The sequence below is a fragment of the Phascolarctos cinereus genome, unplaced genomic scaffold (genome assembly GCF_003287225.1).
Source record: "Phascolarctos cinereus isolate Bilbo 61053 unplaced genomic scaffold, phaCin_HiC Scaffold_5;HRSCAF=322, whole genome shotgun sequence".
Taxonomy (NCBI): Eukaryota; Metazoa; Chordata; class Mammalia; order Diprotodontia; family Phascolarctidae; genus Phascolarctos; species Phascolarctos cinereus.
In genome coordinates, this window is record NW_027555958.1 from 217,746,446 (window position 1) to 217,770,458 (window position 24,013).

Here is a 24,013-nt window from a genome sequence, read left to right on the forward strand (position 1 = left end):
TATGGTAGCCTGGTATTCAATAAATCTGAGGAACACAAACTACTGGGTAAAGGATTCCTTGTTGACAAGAAATGCTGGGAAAATGATTTTTAGTTAGGCAGAGAACAGGTTTAGATTAGCATCTTACTCCCTGTAAGTTCCAAATGTAAAAGGAACCTAAGCTTTAAAAGTCATAGCATAAAAAAAAAAATTAGACATCCATTGTAAAGGTGAGAATTCATAACAAAACACAAATAGGAGACACTACAACAAACAAAACAGATCATTTTGATTACAGAAAATTTTAAATGTTACACAAACAAAGCAGTGCAACTAGAATAAGAATGGAAACTACTGAGTTGGGGGAAATCTTTGTATCAAAGAGCCTGATAAAGGTCTAATATCCAAGTGATACAGGGAATTGGCATAAATAAGCCATTTTCCAATAACCAAAGGACATGCAATTTTCAAAAGAAGAAAGCAAAGAATCAATAATATGAAAAATAATTCTAATCATTAATAAATGCAAATTAAAACAGCTAAAAATTTTGCCTCATATCTATCAAATTAGCAAAAATGCTAAAAGGGAGAAGTAAAAACAGTGTTGGAGTACCTTGGGAAGACAGACACACTGATTTATGGAGCTGTGAACAGATACAACTATTTTGAAAAACAATCTGGAATTACTCCAGAAAAGTCACTAAGCTGTTTATATTTTTTTTGACCTAGAGATCCCACTATTAGGCATCTAACCAAAGGATGCCAAAGACAGAAATAAAGTTCCCATGTATTTCAAGGTTTAAAAATCAGCACTTTTTAAGATAGTAAAATATGAATCAAAGTAGAAGTACCCAACAATGGCTGAACAAATTGTGCTATATCCATGTGATTGAATATTATTGTGCTATAAGAAATTACCAGTATGATGAATTCAGAGAAACGTGGAAAGACTTGTATGACCTGGATTAGCATTTATAAGACCAGGAGAATAATATGCATAATGGCTACAATACTGTAAATAAAAATAATATACAGGAGTATATGAATTCCAATTAATGCACCAATCAATCTTACTCTGTCCCAGAGAAGTGGATTAAACATACTTTTCTCCTCTCAGAATGTATTACATGTACTGTCAGAACAAGTCAGCTGGTTTTGCTTAACTGTTTTTCTTTGGAATAAGGGAGGATTCACAGGACAAAGCGGAGGAGATGAGAAAGAGATGAAAATTACAGTGATAGAAAAACAAAAGGCATTAAAACTTTTGAAAAACAGATTTTAAAAGAGAGAGGAGAAGACAGGGGGACAGAAAAGTTAAAAAGAGGAGAAAACAGTCCAGCGCAATGCTTGGCACTAAATAAATGCTTGTTGACTGAGTGATAGAAAAGGTATTCTTTTGGCTTTTATTCAGAATGAGAAAGATCAACAAAAGGGCCAAAATGACCTCGTACATTTCTCCCATTTAGTGTGTCTTACCTAGCTAGTGTCAGAAAGTATGAGATCTGAAAGGGTCCTTAGAGAGAATCTTTCTTGTCTAGGGGTTCTTAACCTTTTTTGTGTTATAGATCCTTTTGGCAGTCCAGCCAAAGCTAGAGACTCCCCAGAATAATGTTTTTAAATACAAAAAAAAAAGTAAGAAACCAAAGTTTAGTGAAAATAAAGATGTAATCATTTTTTTTTTACTCATCTAAATTGATGGACCCCCTGAAATCTATCCAAAAAAACCAATGGATCCCAGGTTAAGAACCCCTGGTCTAGTTCAACTCTCTCATTTTACAGATGAGGAAACTAATACAAATGAAGTTAACTGACCTGACCTAGGTCATATAAGTAATAAGTAGAAGAGTATGAAATCCAATGCACTTGCCACTGTAAATGCTTCTTCAGTGGCTCCCTATTACCAATGGGATATTACCTCAAGCACTGCCAGGACAGTGGAGGAACTAAATGACTCTCTTAATAAATGAATGAATGAATGAATGAATAAATAAAAGTAATCAGCAAGGGAATTACTATACTCATTTGTCATTCTACTTAAAGACTGGGGAAGATAGGTGCCTTGCCCTGGCATCTATCTGACATTGGGTCTGCAGCTCTTTTTACTATAACCCACTACTGCTACATGGGAAGACTGTACCTATTCTGCCAAGTATGTATCATAGAAATATCTAAGAAAACAGTGATGGACTAGGTCTGTATCCCAAAGAGATAAAAAAAAGAGAGAGAGAGAAAAGAACCCACATGTACAAAAATATTGATAGCAGCTCTTTTTGTGGAGGCAAAGAATTGGAAATTGAAGGGATGCCCATCAATTGTGGAATGGCTGAACAAGTTGTGGTATGTGAATGTAATGGAATACTATTGTGTTACAAGAAATGATGAGCAGGCAGATTTCAGGAAAACCTGAAAAGACTTATATGAACCGAAGCTGGGTGAAGTGAGCAGCACCAGAAGAACACTGTATACAGTAATAGCAACAATTAACTATGATTGGCCTAGCTCTTCTCAGCAATACAATGATCCAAGACAACTCCAAAAGATATATGATAGAAAGTGCCATCCATGTCCAGAGATGGAACTGATAGAATCTGAATGCAGATTGAAGCATACCATTTCATTTTTGGGGGTTTTTTTCCCCATGGTTTCTTCCTTTTGTTCTGTTTCTTTCATAATATGACTAATATGGAAATATGCTTTACATTATTGTGCATGTATAACCCATGTAAAATTTCTTGCCATCTTGGGGAGGAAGAAGGGGTGGGAATGGAGAGGCGAGGGAGGGAAAGACAAAAATTTGGAACTCAAAATCTTTCAAAAAATTAATGCTGAAAATTGTCTATACGGCGAGAAGATTCTGGGAAGATGGCAGAGTACGTTGGCAAATTCCAAGCTCTCCAGATTTCCTCCACAAACAAGACAAAATAGCACCTCAGGGCAAACACAGAGTGGTAAAAATAAACAAGAGTTTGGGCAGAACACCGGCTACACTTTAAAAGACCATAAGTCTTAAAACATTATATATCAAAGAGCAAAAGAACTGGGGTTGCAGCCAAAAATATCATAACCAGCAAACTTAAGCATAATCCTGAATGAAAAAAATGAATATTTAATGAATTACCAGACTTTCAGGATTTTGTTGCAGAAAGACCTGAAATCAATAGAAAATTTGATATACAAGATCCAAGAGAAATATAAGGTAAGCATCGAAGACTAATTATAAGGGACTCAATAAGGACAGACTGTTGACTTTTTATACAAGAAAACTATATGTCTAAGATTGTTGTTAGTAATTGGGTAGTTTGAAAGAAAGATTGAGGGTGAGCTGAATATGATGTGATGTGAAAAAGTAAACTGTCTAGGGAAAGGTAAAAAGAGCAATTATCTTATACAAAAGAGGTGCGAGAGGAAGAACCGACACAGAGGAATTAGGTGGGGGGAAAGAGTTGGCAGTGCTGGAACCCTACTCTCAGAAATGGGTTAAAGAGGGAACAATACATATATATCTAGAAGGGCATAAAAGTCTTCTAAATTTAGAAAGAAATAAAAGGCTAAGGGGATGGGGGGTGGGAGCAGACAAGGGAAGGATTTCAGGGTGGGGGGAGAGGATAAGGTAGGGATCTTTGGTTGGGGGGTAAGTTAAGTAATAGGAAGGCAAGGTAGCAGGTAGAAGTAAAGTAGAGGAGTCAGGAGGAATAGGAAATAAGAGATACACACAAATATAAAATAAAGATCAGGAGTAGAATTTACTAGGGGAAAAAAAAGCAGGGGTAGCAATCATGATCTCAGAAAAAGTTAAATCTGAAATAGATTTATTAAAAAGTGAGAAAAAGGAAAACTACACTATATGTCAACCATATTAACCAATATTGTTTTAGACCATTTAAAATAACCAGACAGTAAAAGGTTGGAACGTTGCTATGGTATAGGAAATGATGAATTGGTAGACTTAGAAAAATATGGAAAGACTTGGACCTATGAAGGAAGACATTATACACCCTCAGAGACACAGAGGACAAACAAATATAGTATAGACCTACATAGATGCATATGAATGTATATGTCTATGTATGATTATGATTATAGATACCTAAGTATATGTATGAATATGTAATTGTATGTATGTAATATGTTTGTGAATACAAATATACGTATGTATGTGAGTGCATGTGTGTGTGTGTGTGTGTGTGTGTGTGTATCCACACTTAATTATAGCCTTCAGGGGGTTGTGGGGGGAGGAAGGGGGAAAAAAAGAACAAATTAAAAAGTACACAGCAGAGAAAAAAAGAAAACTTACAAGGAGGCAAAGAAAAGATAGACAGTTTGGAACACAATGTATAGCATACAGGCTTTCTTGAAATGGAAATTTATTGATGTATGTTTTGAATCCTCTCTTACAGTCTGCTGTGCACATGGCAATTTTTTTTTCTTTTCTTATTTTGTATTAAGCTTAAAATATGTTTTTTTCTTGTTGTGAATTTAAGTTTTAAATAAATAAATAAAAGAAAATTGTCTTTACATGTAATTAGAAAAAAGAAAATACTATTAAAAAATTTTTAAAAAGAAAACAGGTATGAGTCAGCACCAACCCTTTTACTATTGAGTATCTCCATCCAGTGTGGATTATTATTTATCACTGATTAATATTGTTTGAACCTAACTTTATATGACTAGAGGTTGTTTGAACCCCAAATGTCACCCTGACCTCAGTAACTCTCTAGGAATGCCAGGGATGGCTACAAACAATTTTGGCTTCCCTCAGGTCCTGGATCCACCCAAAACAGTCTTTTCCCCCATGTTATTGAGTGTTTATATTTACTAATATCTATCTCAATCTATTTTGCTTTCAAGTTGCTCTCTCAGCAAAAACGCTTACTTGAGTGTGTGTGGTTTGTGTGCCTGTGCAGATGTGCCTTTGTCAAAATCCTATACAATATAAACTTTCCAGAACCTGGGGAAAGAGATCCATGCCTTCTTTTTGGCTCACTCTCTTCTACTAAACTACCCAATAAATTTTGTTCTTCAACAAAACACCATCATTATGTAAGGACTACAACTGACACATAGGTGTGGGCAGGCCCATTCCTTCCAGAACTCACTTCTCCTTCCAGTATCACTGAACCATCTAAGGGACTTTGACCCAAAACCTTTGTTCCCTAGATGCTACTGCTACGCTTAGAGGACATTATCTATTTTACTCCTCCAGATTCCAGGAACTATTACATATAAAAGGAAAGTTTTAACTAACAATGTAAATTGTAGCAACTGTTTATCTACTTCATAACAAATAAATATGAAAGGATAATATTACAAACTATTTTGTCCAACTGCATCCCAATAAAAACAATGACTTAAATAAATGAAATTAATGAATATATACAACATTATAAAATGCCCAAATTAACAGAACAAGAAATAGGGGTAACCCTCTTTAAGAAGAAAATAAACATTAAAAAAAAGCAAATGAACATGCCATAAATGAACTTAGAAAGAAAAAAAAAACTCCAAGATAAGACAGATTCACAAATGAATTCTATCAAACATTTAAAGAAAAATTAATTCCAGTATAAAAAATCTGTAAAAATAGTCAATAAACATCTACTAAGTGCCTATTATGTGCCAAGATCCTACTAAATTCCTTCTATGACACAGATACGGGTTCTGATACATAAGCCAGAATCAAAACAGAAAATGAAAAGCAGAGACTAATATCCCTAATGAACACAGATGCAAAAATTTTAAATAAAATATTAGCAAAGTGACCACAACAACACGTAATAAATATTATATACTATAACCAAGTTGGATTCATAGCTGGAATGCAGGATTGGTTTAATATTGGCAAAACTATGAACTTAATAAGCCATATTAAAAACAAAATAGGCAAGAAATCATTATTAAAATAAATGCTTAATTGTTTTTCAGTTGTGTCTGACTTTTTTTTTTTTGGCTAACCAATGGGGTTAAGTGACTTGCCCAGGGTCACACAGCTAGTAAGTGTTATGTGTCTGAGGCCACATTTGAACTCAGGTCCTCCTGAATCCAAGGCCAGTGCTCCATCTACTGTGCCACCTAGCTGCCCCCTGTGTCTGACTCTTTGTGACCCTATTTAGGCTTCTTGGCACAGATAGGAGTGGTTTGCCATTTCCTTCTCCAGCTCATTTTACAGATAAAGAAACTGAGGCAAACATGGTTATCTGAGACCTGGATTTGAACTTAAGAAGATGAGTCTTCCCAACTTTAGGGGCAGCACTCTACTGTGCTACCTAGGTGCCCCTGGATATCAAATAAATACATATGTATCATTAGAATTTCCATATATGATATCAGTAAAACTCAAGAGGAAGACAAAAAAAAAAGAAATTCCATTTAAAATTACTTAGAATATATAAAATATGTGAGAGTCTACCTTCCAAGACACATACAAGAACTATGTAAACAAAACTAGAAACAACTGTTTAAGGGGGAAAAAAGACAAATATTAATTAAAATTTTAAGAATATTAATTGCTTATGGGTAGGATAAACCAATAAAAATGACAATAGTATTAAACCAATTCACTAATTTAAACTAAATTAGTTTACTTCTTCATTGCCGTACCAATCAAACTCCCAAAGAATTACTAGAAAAAAAAATAACAAAATTCATATGGAGAGGGAAAAAAGGGTCAAGAATCTCAAGAGAAATAATGAAAAGAAATAGGAAGGAAGACAGCCTAGCAGTGCCAGATCTCAAACTATACCATGAAGCAGTAATTATTAAAACAAATTAGTACTGGTTAAAAAAAAATAGAGAAATCAATCTACAGATTAGGTGTACAATATACAGAAGCAAACATATCGACAATAGCACCAGAGTACTGGACAGCGAGGTGGTGCAGTGGATAGAATGTTGGGGCTGGAGTCTGGAAGATTCATCTTCATGAGTTCAAATTCAGCCTCAGATATTTACTAGCTGTGTGACCCTTGGCAAGTCTTACTTTAACCCTGTTTACCTCAGTTTCTTCATCTATAAAATGAGCTGGAGAAGGAAACGGCAAACCACTCCAGTATCTCTGCCAAGAAAATGCCAAATGGGGTCACAAAGAATAGGATGCAACTGAAAAATGACGACGACAACGACAACAACAAAAACCAAAACCACCCGAGTATCAGATGTAGTATTCGATAACCACAAAGCCCCTGGATCCTGGGATAAGGACTCATTATTTGACAAAACTTACTGGGAAAATTGGGCAGCAGTATGGAAACAAATTAGATTTAGACCAATACCTAACACCTCATATAAAGATAAGCTCCAAATGGAAGCATGACCTAGATCTAACTCTCCCATTTTCCATCAGCTGCTCTGGTCTGGTTTGGACTCCAAAAACATCATGCCTCTTCAGGAGAAGCTCATTCCCTGAAATCAAATTGACTCAACTTTCGATGTTCAATAGTTTCTCAGCACCCTTAGCTGGCCCACCATACTAGTTAGAGGGCAGAAGGGCTGAACAATAAACTCCCAAAGTCTTCCTTTATAGGGGCTCAGAATTTTCCAGCTAATTCTCCATTTTTCCATCAGTTGTCCTGTCCATGTTAAATCTCCAACATCACCTTCCTCCTCCTCTTTTCATCTTCCTGTTGCAGACTGTCTTCCCTCTTTAGATTGCAAGCTCCTTGAAGGCAGAGACTACATTTCTTTTAATTAATTGTATCCCCAGCATTTAGCACAATACCTGGCACATAGTAAGTGCTCAATAAATACTTATTTACTATATGAAAGGTCACATCATTCACAAATTAGAGAAACTTGGGTAAAATTACTTATGAGATCAATGGATAGGAGAAAAGTTCATAACCAAACAAGGAATGGAGAAGAGATCACAGAAGATTAAATAATTTGGATTACATAAAATTTAAAAGTTTTCACATAAAGCTAATAAAGCTAAGATTAAAAGGAAACTAGCTGGAAAAAAATTTTTTTTGTAGCAAGTTTCTTTAATAAAGGTCTCCTCTGGGACTGCTTCGAATTTATGAGTGCCATTACCCAGCTGGAAAATGGTCTAAGAAAGTGAATAGTCAGTTCTGTATGGATGAAACCCAGGCTAGCTACAGCCATGTGAATAAATATTCCAAAGCACTACTAATTGGAAAATGAAAATTAAAGCAATTCTGAGATTCTATTTCACACTCATTAGAGTGGCAAAAATGACAAAAATGCATTTTGAAAAAGATAAATGCTGGAGGGGCTATGGGAAAACAGGTGCACTACTGGTGAACCAGCTACTGGGTACAATCATTCTGGAAAGCAATTTGGACTTATATACAAATTTCTAAACAGCATATACCCTTTGGCCCAGCTATAACAAAGTTAGGCTTATATGCCAAGGAGATCAAAGAAAGAGGAAAAAGTCCTATTTGTACAAAAATATTTGTAGCAGCCCTTTGTAGTGGCAAAAAAATGGAATGCTCATCAGCTGAGCAATGACTGAATAAGCTGCGGCAGATGAATGTGATGGACTACTACTATTGTGCTGTAGGAAATTATTTCAAAAAGATATGAAAAAACTTCTATGAACTGATACAGAGTAAAATCACCAGAACCAGAAGAACAATTTATACTGTAGCATTAATGTTATAAAAAATGAACAACTTTGAAGAAATTTACAAACTGATAAAGAACGAAATAAGAACCAGGAGGACAACATATATCATTACAGCACTGTAAAACAAAAACAAAAACAACATTGAAAGCTATAAAACTATGATCAATACGTTCATGATTCCAGAAAACTATGGATATTTGTTACAAGAAATTTTCTTTTCTTGTCCTTTCTTTCCTTTTTTTTTTTCCCAATACAGGCAAAAGTGGGAGGGAGAGAAAATAGATTTCTGCTGGGCATAAAGGATACAGACGTAGAATGCTGCATGCACTTTCAGATAAAACCACTGTATTATTAGTTTTACTTAACTAAATTTTGTTACAAAAGATCTCTCACAAAATGGGGGGCGATTTTGAAGTGTTTTTAATGTGGAAAAACCAATAAAACTTTTTTTTTCAATTGTTATCAACTACAGACCAATATTTCACAGTTGTTTGGGATGGAAGGTCATAATTTCAGACTTAACAGGTGTATGTTTAAGAATTATTTTATGTTACAATAAATTGGCCTCCATTTCTGAATCCTCTTTAGTTATTATCATTGATCTTGCTGCCTTTGACGTTATCAACCAACCTCTCCTCCATATTGTCTCCTCCCTTTGCTTCTATGGCACTGTTCTCTTCCAGTTCTTCTCCTGCCTGCCTCACTGCTTCTCAAGTCTCCTTTGCTGAACCATCAATTCATCTCCTGGCTTGTAATTGTGAGTGTCCCCAAGGCTCTGTCTGTCCTGTGCCTTTATCTTTTCTCTTTCTATGCTCTCTCCTAGTGACCTCGTTGGCTCCAATAGAGCTGATTATCATTACTCCAACTCCCAAATCTATAGATCTGACCCCCACTTCTTTCCTGAACTGCAGACTCATTGTTATTAATAGATATTAATAATTAATAATAATTATGTGCCTGCAGTTCAGGAAATAATGTTTAATAATATTAATAATAAACTTCAATATAACAACAACAATAATAGCTAGAATGCATATAGTGCTTTAAGGTGTTCAAAGCACTTCATTTATATTATCTCAGTTTAGCCTCACAAAACCCCTGGTAGATAGGTGCTATTATTATCCTTATCATACAGATGAGGACACCGAGGCAAACAGGGGTTAAGTGGCTTGCAAAAAGCAGTTAACAGTTAAGTGTTTGAAGCTGGATTTGAACTCAGTTCTTCCAGTACTCTATCTACTACATCACCTAGCTGCCTCATTACCTTTTCCCCTAAACCTCTAAACATCCCTGTTTCTGTTGAGGGGATCACAATTCTCCTAGTCACTCTGAGGCTGAAAATCTCCACATTATCTTTGATTCTTGCCTTTCCCTCAATCTTCATATCCAATCAATAGTCAATCAATCCAATCCAAGTACTGACTATCTCCCATCTTTCTAAAGACTAGTCCATTCCTCAGTTAGGCCCCCATCACCTCTCAAATGTACTACTGCAACAACCTCTTAATTGGTCTCCTTGTTTTCAGATTCTTCTTGTTCCAATACATTTTCCACACAGCTGCCAAAATCATCTTCATAACCTATAGGTTTGACCTTTGTGCTCCCCTACTTAAAAAACTCCAGCGCCTTCCTTGTGCTTTTTGGATAAAACACAATTGACTCAAACCAGCATTTAAAGATATCCACCACTTGCTCAACCCACCCAATTCACAGCACTACCCTTTCTACTCTCTACAATCCAGCCAACACAGCTGTTTCCCGAAGCTGGTAGCCCATTGTCCATCCCGCGTAGTAGCATCGATACCTGAAATTTACTTGCTTCTTACTGCAGCCTCTTAAAATCTCAAGCTTTCCAAAAGACTCACCTAAGATGTCATCTCCTTAAGGAGGCCTTTTCTAACCCCTCCACCCCACAAGTTGTTAGTGCACTCTCTTTTTTTGAGTCATTTTGAATATGCATGTTGTCTTCTAATCCCAGAAAGTAAACTCTTTGAGGACACGAGCTATTTCTTTTTTCTTCGTAACTCTCAATGCCTAGTAAAGTGTCTTGTACATAGCAGGGGCTTAATAAATGTTCGCAGAATTGAAGGCTACATGGTCTTATGAAAAGAGTATTGATTATAGACTCAAGAGGACTTAGGTTGATTCTAGCCCCTGATGTTTCTTGAGTAATCTTAGGCAGCTTTGAGGCCACATGTGGCCCTCTAGGGCCTCAAGTGCAGCCCTTTGACTAAATCCAAATTCCTCTAATAAAAGGATTTGTTCTGTAAATCTTGGACTCAATCAAAAGACCATACCCAAGGACCTAGAAGGCCACACGTGCTTTGAGGCCGCAGGGTCCCCACCCCTGCTAGGGGGTGATTTAAACCTGCCAGAGCACCAGTTTTTTTATCTATAAAATAAATGGTTTGGTCTGGATGGCCACTGAGGTCCCTTCCAGATCTAGGTCTATGATTCTATGAATTAAAGATAAACTTTCAGGGAACAGTTAAAAGGCTCAGTAAACAACGGGTCTAGCACCATGCCCTTGGAGGTCAGGCCTTTGAACCAGACCTCTTTACTCCTCCAGATTCCAGTAACTATGACATATAAAAGGAAAGTTTTAGCTAACAATGTAAATTGTAGCAACTATTTATCAACTACAGACTAATATTAATCATAGTTATCTGGGTTAGAAAAAAAAAGATCCTAACTTTAGGTTCAACATGATTATGCTTATTTTATGTTAAAGTTCCATTGATCTCTCTTTCTCATATTTCCCTACATTGCCCCATAAGTTGAAAATTTCTCTATCCTAAATAATTGTATAAAGATGCGGTTATTTTAAATAAATATCACAATCTACTTGACAGAATCACAATTTACAAGAGTTCTGATTCATTCTTATAAATTATGGATATTGGAATCTGAGGAGATCAGTTAATGCTGAACTTGTTAAATTTAAGGGCATGGCAACTTCCCATTTGAGTCTCTTACCTGAAGCAAGAAGTGTATCTAGAAGTGAAGAATGATGGCAGTGACTTCATCATATAGGCCTTATTATCTGATGCTGATTACATGCTGACACAGCAAACATCCTATTTTTGAGAAATGTTTTCTGCATTCTACTTTTACAAAAAGGACATTAAAAAAATGCAACTTCAAGCATATCACAGAATCAGTATAGATTCATTTCAACCCTCAGGGGTGGGGAATCTGTGGCCTCTGTTACTGTATTCCATTATTACACAGTAATTTCCTTTAGATACTACAAGTTCCTGAGTTTTCTCAATCAACAAGCATTTATTAAATGCCTACCATATGCCAGGCACTGTGCTGGGTGATGGGGATACAAAGACCAACGTGAAATAGCATCTGCCCTCAGGGAGCTTACATTCTACCAGGGGAAATAATATGTAAACATATTAATCTATACAAAATAATTATAAGGCAATTTAGGGGGTAGGCCTATTTTAGGAGGTAATGTTCTGAGTTTTGAAGGAAACCAGGGACTGATTCTAAGAGGTGGAGGTGAGGAAGGAGACAATCTCTGCAAAGCCATAGAGGCAGGAATGGAATATCATGTACAGGAAAACAGTAAGAACACCAGCTTAAATGGAAATGCCATACAGTAATAGAGTGAGGCCAAGTTGTAAAGTGCTTGGAATGCTCAACAGAGGAATTTGTTGATGCTAGAGAGAGTAAGAAGCCCCTGGAGTGTACTGAGTAGGGGAACGAGATGGTTAGACTTGTGGTTTAGGAGTGTCGTCTTGGCAGCTAAATAGAGGATGAAATGGAGAGAGACTTGGGGCCAGGACATCAATTAGAATGCTCCGGCAACAGTCCAGGCAAGAAAAGAAGAGGACCTGAATGGAGATCATGGTCATGTACGTGGAGAGAAAGGGAGGTATACGAAAGATGGTGTAGTAGGAGATTCATTTCAGTATAATTTTAGTGTTATCGCTTTCTATTTCTTTCAATTTTGGCCAACCAAGTGTGTTATATTCAGTAGCTACCAACAGGAGAAAAAAAAATAAACCCATTCAATTAATCAGAATACCCCATTTCCCCCACCTTTTCTGAATCAAAAGAAATTTACTACCAAGTAAGCTCTGAGAAGTTTCACCTCTTTAAGCGATACCACTTCATAATGTCTGGGTTGTAATTTCCGTGACCCTTTTTATTATGTGTATAAGGATATGTTTGCTTCTTAGAATTCTGTAACTGCAGTGTTATCCTTCCTCACTCTGGAGAATATAAATGAATTTATATCGCTTGCTAGGAAATACACTCCTACACACATTGATACATAGCCATATTAATAATTAAGGTTTTTTTCTCCTTGTTAGGATCTTAGGGTATTGGAACTTCATCCCTCCCCCCTCCCACGACGTTCCCTTTCCCACAGAATATGAGTTAGCATTCTCATGTAGAATCCTGAAGTGAAAAAAGGCAAAAGCACCTCCACCACAGACTGTTTATATTTTCACACGAGGACAGTTCAAGGCCACTCTACTGGCATGGGCAAGGCAATTTAAAATTGTCTACTAGCCTGTTTTACTTACCCCAGTTGAGACCTCACACTTCCCCAATTATAACTTCACAGACAGATATCCATCTGAATCTAAGTGGTCCATAGAACCTGGATTATAGATAAGATGAATCTAGATAGCATAGTGCAAGGAACCCCAACTTAGGAGTCAGAAAGACCTTAATTCAAATCCTGCCTCAGACACCAACTAGCTGTATGGTCCTGAAAGTCATGTCATCTCTCAGTCTCAGTTTCCGTATCTGTAAAATGGAGATAATAATAGCACCCACCTTACAGGGTTGTTGCAAAAAAAAAATCAAATGAGATAATATCTGTAAAGTATTTTGCAAACCTTAAAGTGCTACAAAAATGCTAGCTATTATTATTCTAAAATCCTCTCTATTGCCCCTTATTAGTCAACCTTCAGTTAAGTTGAGAAATATTCTGGCTCTACTCTCATGACCCTCAACCAACTACTTTGCTCCAAGATCCCAAATTGTAGACCTGGAAGTAGAGGCCATAGACAACACCTTACTTCCTGCCAAGTACCATCCTTGAACCTCTCAAAAGGAAAGAACATCTCTAACACATACGAGATAGGATTTCTTCTAAACAAAAAGGGAAAGCTAAGAAGTCAATTTTGAGGGAGCTATATATCCCCCATCTTCCCCATACACCCACTCATACACCCATGACATAGATTTGGAGGAAAACAGCACCACCACCCCCTTCACCTCCAGCTGACTGCAGGGAAGCCTTCCCTAGCCCCTCTTAATTCTACTGTCTTCCCTCTGTTAAATATTATTTCCTATTGAGAAAAATTATTTTCTTATTATATTAATAGCCAATTTTATATACGGGACCCAAAGATCCCTTTTTTTTTGCTTGCTCATTCAAAACCTAGTCTCTAAAGGACATTTATAATCTAGCCCAAAAATTCACCCATCCAGACCATCTTATCTAGGTGGAATATTTACTGTAACCGCACTATTGTTCAACTTCAGTAGGACTGGGTGGAGAACAGATTCTTTTGTATAAAATGATTTGGGAGTCATTAATCACATGATCAAAGTCATGGTCCCCCAGCCCCTCATTAGAACTCTCATTATAATATTCATTCTCTTATTAACCATTAACCAATCAGTATTGATTTTCACCTGTCAGGGACATCCTTTTCCAAAGGTATTTAAACATTCAATGACCTCCATGTGGGGTCTTTGGTTACGAGAAAGACCACAAACCTCAATTTATTGATTATTTGCTAGCCTAATTAACAAACTGATTATTAATTACCCAGAAACTGTTTCTAGGGCTTTCCATTCGTTTTGCTATTTATCCTGTACATAGCTTGTTTCATATATATTTGTTTGTATATTGTCTCCCTCATTACACTTGTGAGCTCCTTGAGGGCAAGGATTGTCTTTTGCCTCTTTTTGTGTCCCCATTGCTTAGCACAGTGCCTGGCACACAGCAGGCACTTAATAAATGTTGACTTGGCAGGTTATGTCAGCTTTGGAAATTGGAACTGGGCTGTGAGAATGAGCAAGAAATAAAAAGGAGCTAGCAGCAGAGTGGGCCAATGTCTACCTTGGGACTTCATGAGCCAAGAGATGACAGAGCAACATCATGACTGAGGGAGACAATTGAGAGGTAACTGTCTTTAAGAACGATGGAAAAGAGGAGAAAGACTTAAATCCTCATCTTTTTTTCTTTGTGCCTGGTATGGTCACAGGTGACACCATAATACATTTTCTTGCTGCCGTCCTTTCAATTGCTACTTTTTCTTGATTAATCAGCAGAAGGATACCTCAGTTTAATAGCCAGGAGTTTCATCTGGCTAGGGGAAGCTTAGAAGAGCTGTGGCTTCTGAATTTTTTTAAATTAAAAATTTGTACATTTGCACAAACTTCTTAAGAGGCAAAATAAAACTCGATCCAGTGACTTCTGCCTCCTGGTCCAAGGGAGTCACTGTCTGGAGCCAAAGCAGGTAGGCTAAGCAATCTCCACCTCCATGCAGGAGAAGAAAGGGATGGCAAAGCATTGGCCGAATGGAAGGCTCCAGTCCAAAACCAAGGACCATGGTGGGGGGCCACCATAAATGTGGTCTGGGAGAATCGATTCTGCCCCTTTCTGCTAGGGAGGGGAAGGAGGTTCAAAAAGTCCTCCTCAGCCAAACTCTATCTTCTATAGCAGGGGTGGGGAACCTTCAGCCTCAAGGCCACATGTGGCCCTCTAGGTCCTCAAGTGCAGCCCTTTGACTAAATCCAAACTTTACAGAACAAACGCCCTTAATAAAACGATTTGTTCTGTAAAACTTGGACTCAGTGAAAAGGCCTCACTCAAGGACCTAGAAGGCCACATGTGGCCTCAATGCAACAGGTTCGCTACCCCTGCTCTATAGCAACACTTTCTGAGTGCAGAATTAACTGGGTAGAAAAACAGATTAAGTCTCCTTATTTTAAGACTCCTCAAACTCATACAAAAATCTTTCATTCCGACTGCTGCTCTAAAGTGGCCCAAATTTACCTAATGATTTTTTTCTCTGTTTACATACCTCTCTGCTTTTTATCAGCTTGTCTGAAAAGGTATATTAGCAATACTGTGGCTTATAATATACACATGTGTCTGAAACTATAAATTTTTATTGGACAACTCAGATGACATGCCAGAAATCATGGCCAAAGTGTAAGTTAGCAGGTGGGAAACAGAATGCAGAAATGGATTAATTACATATTTAGTAATTAGATTTACCAGTAAAAGTTACCTCCTTCTCTGCTTCCCCACAAAGAAGAGAGTTCAAGTTTCTGTGTTTCTACCATAAACCGTTCACAGTGAAAACAGCTATTTTATGCAAGAAGTCCCTTGCTTTTTATCAATTAGTTGGAATGTCATTTGTTTTCAGAGAGAAACATAAAACCTTAAACATGGTTCTCTGCAGGAAGTAAAGGGGGAAATGAGCAGCAGCTATTTGATTTTTTTTTAATGTGACATTTAGTTGGAATGCAAGATGGCATTACAGAATCATAATAATCTGGGAGTGGATGCATTTTACTTTTGATGTAGATCTTTCAGACATCCTTTTGCTTGCGAAGTATGGTATTATCAATCACATAACACAAACTTAAAAGATCCCACTTTTATTTTGCTCAACTTTCATTTTTGTGGGCTAAATTTAGGAATATGAAGCAGTGATGGGAAACTGTTGCACTTGCTAATAAGAAAAAAAAATTGTCTGAACTTGGCAGTTACTTTTCTAGCTGTATCAGCAGTTTAAGAAATAACTCCAAAAACACAGCCAATTCACATTGACACTAAGTGGACTTGACTTAAGTCAGAACAATGCAAATATGTCAAGTAAATTTTAGTTTATAAAAATTTTTTTTTCACAGCTTCCTATGCTATAAAACCAAATGTCAAAAAAATCAGTGTGCTTAACAGCCTTTCTTACCTCAAGACTCATAGCTAATGACTCCAGAATGCAAATTCTTGGCAATTATGAAATTATGATGCACAAAATAAATAAATGTGAAAACAAAAAATAAAAATATACTACATATAATGTCTACTGTGCCTTGAAGAACTGAAAGCTGGGCAAGATGAAATATATTTATAAATTTAAAACTTCACAGAATGGATACTAAATCTATCTAGTCTATCACTCAGAGACTAATTAGGTAGTTCATTTAGCCAGGATATGGACCATCAACTGCATCATTTGCAGACTAGATTCAAAGGGACCATAAATGGCTGACCAAGAGGCCAAAAGCTTGGTGGGATGAGCCAAAGGCCCCGTTTGGAAAGAAATGTTAATGTCAACAGTAGCTCTTCAATTCTGGAATGAAATGGAATTATCCATCTCATACTGAGCAAAGACAGATTTGATGAACTGAATAGATGGCGGTACTGATGCGGTAATGGGACCTGGATCCCTAAAGGCCTTGAATTTTCCAATACATTTCAGCTGCCCAATCACTGGAGCCTCTGCCCAAGGCACTTGACCCACCTCAGACCACCTAGATCACCTGATTAACTTACCTGACATTCCTTTCACTGTCTCACTTGGCCCACCCAGATTACTTACTGACCACTCCTTAATTTTTCCTAGATCATCTATTTAGCCTGCTTGATATTCCTTACAGGTTGCACCTGGCCCACCCTAGACTACTAATCACTCCTTAATTCCATCCAGATCCTTTCACTGTCCCTTTTGTATATAAGCATCAGTCTCACCCACATTAAGTTGCAGGTTCACTAGGAACCCTGTCTCTTCCATTGGCATTACAATAAACCTTGTCACTTGACTAGAAGAGGGTTTAAGTGCATGAATTCATTCCAGAAGGACATTTTGGGGTTCCCAGCAACCCCAAACCACATCAGTACCCCAAGAAGACATTTGAAAATCAAAAGAAAAACCCAAGATAAATAAAAAAGGTTGAAGTACAGAAGCAAATGAATGCCACTAATTAAAAAATCAGCTAAAAAGTAACCCAAAAGGCACCAAAAAAGGGGGGGGAAACTGTGATAAATACAAAAGTATTTTCCAGATTGTAAAGCAACTGGGTAAGAAATAGCAAGATTGGGTGGGGGAAAATAGGCTTGCACAGTGGGAAAAGCAGTAATGAAATGAAAATATCAATAGACACAAAGAATATACCTACCATATGGAGAAAAATGAAAAACGAGAAAAGACCCTACTCAGTCTGCAGTGTTTCTTGCAGAACTAAAAACATATCCAGAAAGATGGGAGGAAATAGCCGCCTAACTATATGGACTGTTTTCATGCTAACTTTTATGGGATCCTTTGAGATCAGAGATCTCTTGCCACTATAGCACACTTTTCAAAAGAAGAAATAGGCAGCAAATAGGTATAACTGGCGTTCTACCCCTACCCCTCCTCTCCCTGATTTCAGGATTAATCAGCCTTTTCTTTAAACTGTATCCTGAAAATATTACACTGAGATCTCTGGGGAATTTCATTTATTTACTGAAATCTTCTTCCTTACTAAAGAAAGCCTCTTTCAGTTCAGAGCTCAGCTGTCTAAGAGCTCAAGCATTGAAAAAAATATTCTCCTTGGCATGTTCTCTGAAACCTGGTTTACTGTTAACTCCTCGGCAAAGAGTTGGCTCGTCATGAAAACAAAGGAGCTCATACAATCTGAGAGAAATGGTTATTAATAACCAATGATTTGAGGAGATCCAAAATTCTCCCTTTATCTAAAGTCCTCATTTCAATGCTCAGTTGGACAAGACTGGTGATAGCAGATAGGATTAATATTCTCTTCAATCTAGGAATTGCTACCCCACTCAACTTTACAAGGAATTGAATCTAAGGTGAAACTCCCAGCCCACAGGGCTCTGCTCAGGCTTGGGTAGGGGATATAAATTCTATAATTAGATTGTCCAAGGCTGGGCAATTTAGAAGTAAATGACATAATCAAAGTTACATTCCTCATTAGAATAGGTCCACCTCTCATTGTACATTCATTCTCTCTCATTGTTAACCAATCAGAATTAATTGCTTCTATCAGGAAAACCCACTCTTCCAAGGGCATATAAACTGTAAGCCCACAGGCATTATTGGCTGTTGGCATTCAAGAGTAATGCTGACCCTTTTATTAATAAAATGCTAACATTATTAATAAAATGATTAATTATCCAGAAACTGTCTCTCAGACTTTTTAAACATCCCAAATCATACCTTTTTGTCAAAGGCCACGTGTGCAGGAATAAAGTCAGAAGGTGGGACTTGCTTGGGTTCTTCGAAGGTCAGTGTAGGTCTCTTATTGGCCAGTTCATTCAAATCAGCTTGAGACAGCTGGTTCGCATGAAGACGGTCTCCACCGAACCCCACTGTTGGAAGTCGAGTGTAGGCAAAGCCGTTCCTGTAGCCCAATGTCTGGTTTCGGTGAAAGTTAGTTTTCTGAGGAAGGAAATGGAATAATTAAAAACACTACCATATGTGCATTTGCAACATATTACTATAGAACCCATTATTATAAAAACAATTTTTATTCCTTGTTTTTAAACATCATTAAGCTTCCATGGAGAAAGTAAACACAATTAAAAGATGATCACATTTTTGGTGAAGTATTAAATTACTTGTCTAGGTTGCTAGACGGTGAGGTAGCGATTGAGCTGAAAATAAGACTTATAAGGCCCTGTTCCTTAATTTACAACTAGATCATCTTTGAAAATAGAGCAAAAAAGTATTTTATCAGCTAAGATTGTGACCATTTTATCTCATATTTAATATCCTCTTAGTGGCATCTGTTAGCAGCAATTCAGTAACTTGAATTGCTAGTTCTGAGAAATCTATTTCAATCTTCAGTTAAAATTTTCTCTTGCCCAAAGTCTAATCTCCTTAAATCCTGTCCTAACTTCTTTCAAGATTGGGGTATACAGCAGCTAGTGGCACAAAAGATGGCGTGCTTGTGGCTGGAGTCAGGGAGACCCAAGTTCAAATTTAACTCTGCCTCAGTTTCCTCAGCTATAAAAAAGGGATAAGAATAACACTTACCTCACAGGATTGTTTTAAGCATCAAATAAGACAATATTTGTAAAATAGTATAGTGCCTGGCACATAGTCAGTGCTTAGTAAACACTTGTTTCCTCCTTCTGCCTCCTTATGGCTGCACTGGATTAAATGTCCTCTCTTATAAGAACTGGAAAATATGCAATATAAATTCATATTTTCTATTGAAACAATTCACACAGGTCATTCTCGATAAGTACTACCCCTGCTTCACAATAAATGGATAAGAATGTGATTTCATTGTTACAAGGAGCTCCCAGATGAGGAAATTCTCTCCACCCAAAGCAGGATGGCATCTACTCTACAATATATAGTCTTAGAGTCTTGCCTAGAGCAGTGATGTCAAACTCAAATAGAAACAGAACCTTGTGGGCTACATACTGACTTAGAAAAACCACTAATTAATATAGCTAATTAATATGTTATATTTTTATTTATTTTGTTAAACATTTCCCAATTACATTTCAATTTGGTTTTAGCCACACAAAAGAGTTTTCCAGACTCCCTGCAACCTGAGCCATGAGTATGATACCTCTGGTACTAACAGATTAAACGATATACTCATCAATATGTATCAGATGCAAAAATTGAAGCAAGTCTTCCTGACTCTGAGGTCAGCTCTCTAACGACTATATCATGCTACCTCATAATATATGACAGGAAATTCCCTACTTTGGGTGCTACCTCCCTAATGGACAAATCAAATAAGATAATATATGTATTTCGCAAACCTTAAAGCACTACATAAATGGTGGTGGTAGTAGTAATAGCAATACTAGTAGTAGTTGTAGTATCAATATTTCCATTGTCTTCTCCTATCCCTAAGGATAAATGTAACATCTGTTGCTTCAATTTGCTTTCTCCTTTTTGGTTAAGAGGCTTCACTAATTTGTAAAATGCATTACCTTTGAGTGCTGCAGAACTAGGACAACTGTAGAAAAAAATGGCCTTTCAAGCAAAAAGCATATTCATTCAACACCTTGCCCTCCCTTTTCTAAAAACTTTTGTGTACATTTCCACCGATGGCCCACAATACTGCAAGTAGGACCTCACATTACTTCCACTCACTGCATCTTCATTGGTACTGCTTAAATTATTGACTTGGTGCACTGTTCACAGTTCATTCTGCTTGGGTGACAGCAATGGATACACCAGAAGTTAATTGCCTGAGAAGTCACTCAAATTGTCTGGGACACAGGCTCACATGCAAAAATTTTTGGCTCATTATTAAGGTACTAACTCACCATCTCCAGTAAATCTGCTAGCACCATTTTCAAATTACAGAAAACTCAAACTTGCACCTAATTCTTAAAGTCAAAGGTGTTCAACACATGAAAGGACTTAATAATTGCCATATAACCAAGGGGAGGGAATCCCAAAATCTTTATTCCCTCACCAAATCTGACATCTAAATCATGACATTGTCTTCTCAATTCAAAGCATTTCGTGCACTTGGAACACAACACTAACTGTAAAGTATGTACATCTCTGGCTCATTCTGTGGCAATCTGCTTGCTGAATGACAAAAAAGACCTTCGAGGAAACAAAAACTCACCAATAAACTTGGTCAAGAAAACTGGAAGTTTAGAAAGGAAGTAATTAGTCCACTATAGGAAGAGCAGATTCTACAAGGCAGTTTGGTGTGAAGGTATAAGGGGATCAAGGATGGGGTTAGTATCTTTAATGGTGTAGGGGAAGAGGCATACTAGGAAGGACAGCTTATGAGGAAGAAGGGAGAATAAAGTAGAAAGAGTATAAAAAATCTTGATGAAGAAGATTTTAAAGTTAGTAGACAACCAACCTGTAGGTTAGTTTTCATCTGAGTAATTCTTTTTTTTTTCCCCTTTTTTCCAGTTTTGCTTGACCAAGTTAATTGGTGAACTTTGTTTTCAGGAACGTCTCTTCTGCCTTTAAACAAGTGGTAGATGCATGGGGCTGGGAGAGGAGAACTAGAGTTAGTAAGATAGAATGAAGCTGGCAGTCTGAAGGAAGCATAATAACTCACATTTTCTATAACACTTAAATATTTACAAAGTGCATGTCCAACAACAATCCTCTGAGAAAAGTGATATATGTATTAATCACTTCATTTTATAGGTGAAAGCACTAATAGAGACTAGCAGGAAAGTGGGCTCAGGTGAGGTGGGTAGTCATAACAACAAGAGTTACCATTCTTAACATGGGTTTACTAACTACTTCCCTCAAAATAACCTATTGAGGTAGGTACAACAATCACTGTTATACCAGAGTTATCTACCTCATGGTTAGCCTATGAGGACATTTAGCCTGGAGAAAAGAAAACTTAGCACCCTACCTAAGATAGGTAGCTGTTTTCAAGTATTTGAAGGTCACCACCTGGAAGAGACATTATATTTTTTCCATATGGTCCTAGAGGACAGAAGTAGGAGAAATGATGGAAGTAGTACAGAGACAGATTTAGTCTTGATGTAAGCAAAAACTTCCTAACAACTAGACCTATTCAAAAGTAGAATGGACTGTCTCAGGAATTGGCGGGTCCCCTTGCACTGGAGGTCTTCAAGACGAGGCTGTATGCTGAACATGCCAGAGAGGAAATTCTTGTTTAGATATAGGGTGATCTTCTATCTCCTAAATTCTGTGATCCCCATTTTACAGCTGAGGAAACTGAAGCTCAGATGAGTTAAGGGATGTCACTAAGTGGCATTGCTATAAAGGATGGGAAGCAGGATTTAAATCCAGATCACTCCAGAGTCCAGCTTGTGTTTTTTATACTGTACCACTGGTGAGGAGGGCAGATGGACTTAAGGAGGAGAGGACCTAAGGAATAGAGATAGATCTAAGAGGAGAGGTAGAGGATCTCAGAGATAGAGTGGGAAGGAAGAGAGATGGACATGGAGTAAGAGAGCTAGAGGAACAGGCTAGGAATAAGGGGAGAGGAAGCAATAGAGCTGGGGTAGCAGTTGGGGCTGGGATGGGGAAAAATGGAATTTGAAGAGAAAGAATGAGATTGAGGCTCAGGAGAATTTATATAAATGAGAATTTATATAAATATCTTTACAAAATGCTAGGTGAATGTCAATTATTATTGTTAAGGGATGGGGAAATATAGATGGGAAAGAGGGATGAAGCTAGCAACAGGGACAGAGTTGAGTGAAAGAGTGAGTTGAAAGGGGAAATTTGGGAATGGATAGAGAAAGGGCTGCTGCTGGGAGAAGGGATGGGAATGAAGGGGAGAACTGAAATTGGGGGCTAGAGATGGGCCTTAGAGAAGACATGAGAGTAACGGAAGAGGGCTGGAAGATGGGCTGTGACGGTAGATGGAAGGAGGGGAGAGGGAAAGGCTGAAGTGGAAAGGGAAAGGATGGGAGATGGGTTTGAGAGAAGGGATGGGAGTTGGTAGCTACAAAAAAGGATGGGAGTTGGAGGAAGAGGATTGAGGTTGGGGGTGGGGGGAAGTGGGAGATGGACCTGAGAGAAGGGATGGGAGTTGGTAGAGAGGGCTGAGGCTGGGGGTAGGCCTGGGAAAAAGGATGAGTAGTGAGGGGAGAGGGCTGGAGGTGGAAGGAGATAGGCCTGAGAGAAGGAAAAAAAATGGGAATGAGGGCTGTATCTGGTGGTGGGAGGATAAGACTGATTAGAGGAGAGGTCTACATCTAGAGGTGGGCGACGGGGGCTGAGAAAAGGGATGGGTGGGATATGGAGCTGGGAGCAGGAAAGGATTTGGTGGAGGGGAGGTGGAGGCTGGGCTGGAGATGTAGAGGGAATGGGGTGTGGGAGGCAAAGAATTGGGACTGGGCCCAGCTGGGGTGCTGGCTGCCTTTAGGGCAGGTGGGGAGCGGGCGTGCCGAGCCCAAGCAGGAGCTGGGCTGTTCCTCACCGTGGGGTCGCTGAAGGAGAAGCCCGGCAGCAAAGGCAGCCCGTGAACAGGCTTGGACACCATCGCCACAGCCGCTGCCGCCTTCTAGAGCCCAGCTTCTGTCTATCCCGTTGCCCTGGCGACTGGAACTCGCACGAGGGCTGTGCAACCATGGTAACGCCAAACATTCGGAGGGCACTGAACAGCGGGAGTCAGTAGCAGACTGAACAGGAAATGACGTACCTGCGCTTGCGCATTCCAGTGGCGGCTTCATCCTTGCGTAGTTGTGAGCTCCTTAAATATGCAACCGGCCATGTGAGAGTGTTCTCTGGTGCTGGATGCTCCCTATCAGTGGCCTAATAGTGTTGGCGTGGGGGGCGGCGGGAGGATTAGGGCTGGTCTTCTATACGGAATTATGACGTTAGAGGAGTTGCCTTCGCTTCCTTTTTTTTTTTTTAATTTTCATTATGAGCTTAATAAGCTCTGAAACATTTCAGCACACAAAGAAGAAAAAAACTATACGAAACTATGAGCTTCTGTTATACAGTTTTAAAGTGTATATTAGTAAATTTA

General features: G+C 38.1%; 1 protein-coding gene across 1 annotated transcript in view; it reads right to left on the reverse strand.

Annotated features, from left to right (window-relative positions):
• EFHC1 (EF-hand domain containing 1) overlaps positions 1-23,638 on the reverse strand; it is a 96,344-nt gene extending 72,706 nt beyond the window's left edge. Inside the window, exons 1-2 of the mRNA XM_020993970.2 lie at positions 23,462-23,638; positions 18,772-18,993 (exon numbers count right to left, since the gene is read on the reverse strand). Of these exons, the coding sequence (XP_020849629.1) occupies positions 18,772-18,993; positions 23,462-23,524 (285 nt within the window). The 5' untranslated portion in view covers positions 23,525-23,638. The remainder of the gene's footprint in view (positions 1-18,771; positions 18,994-23,461) is intronic.
• Positions 23,639-24,013: the final 375 nt, after the last annotated feature.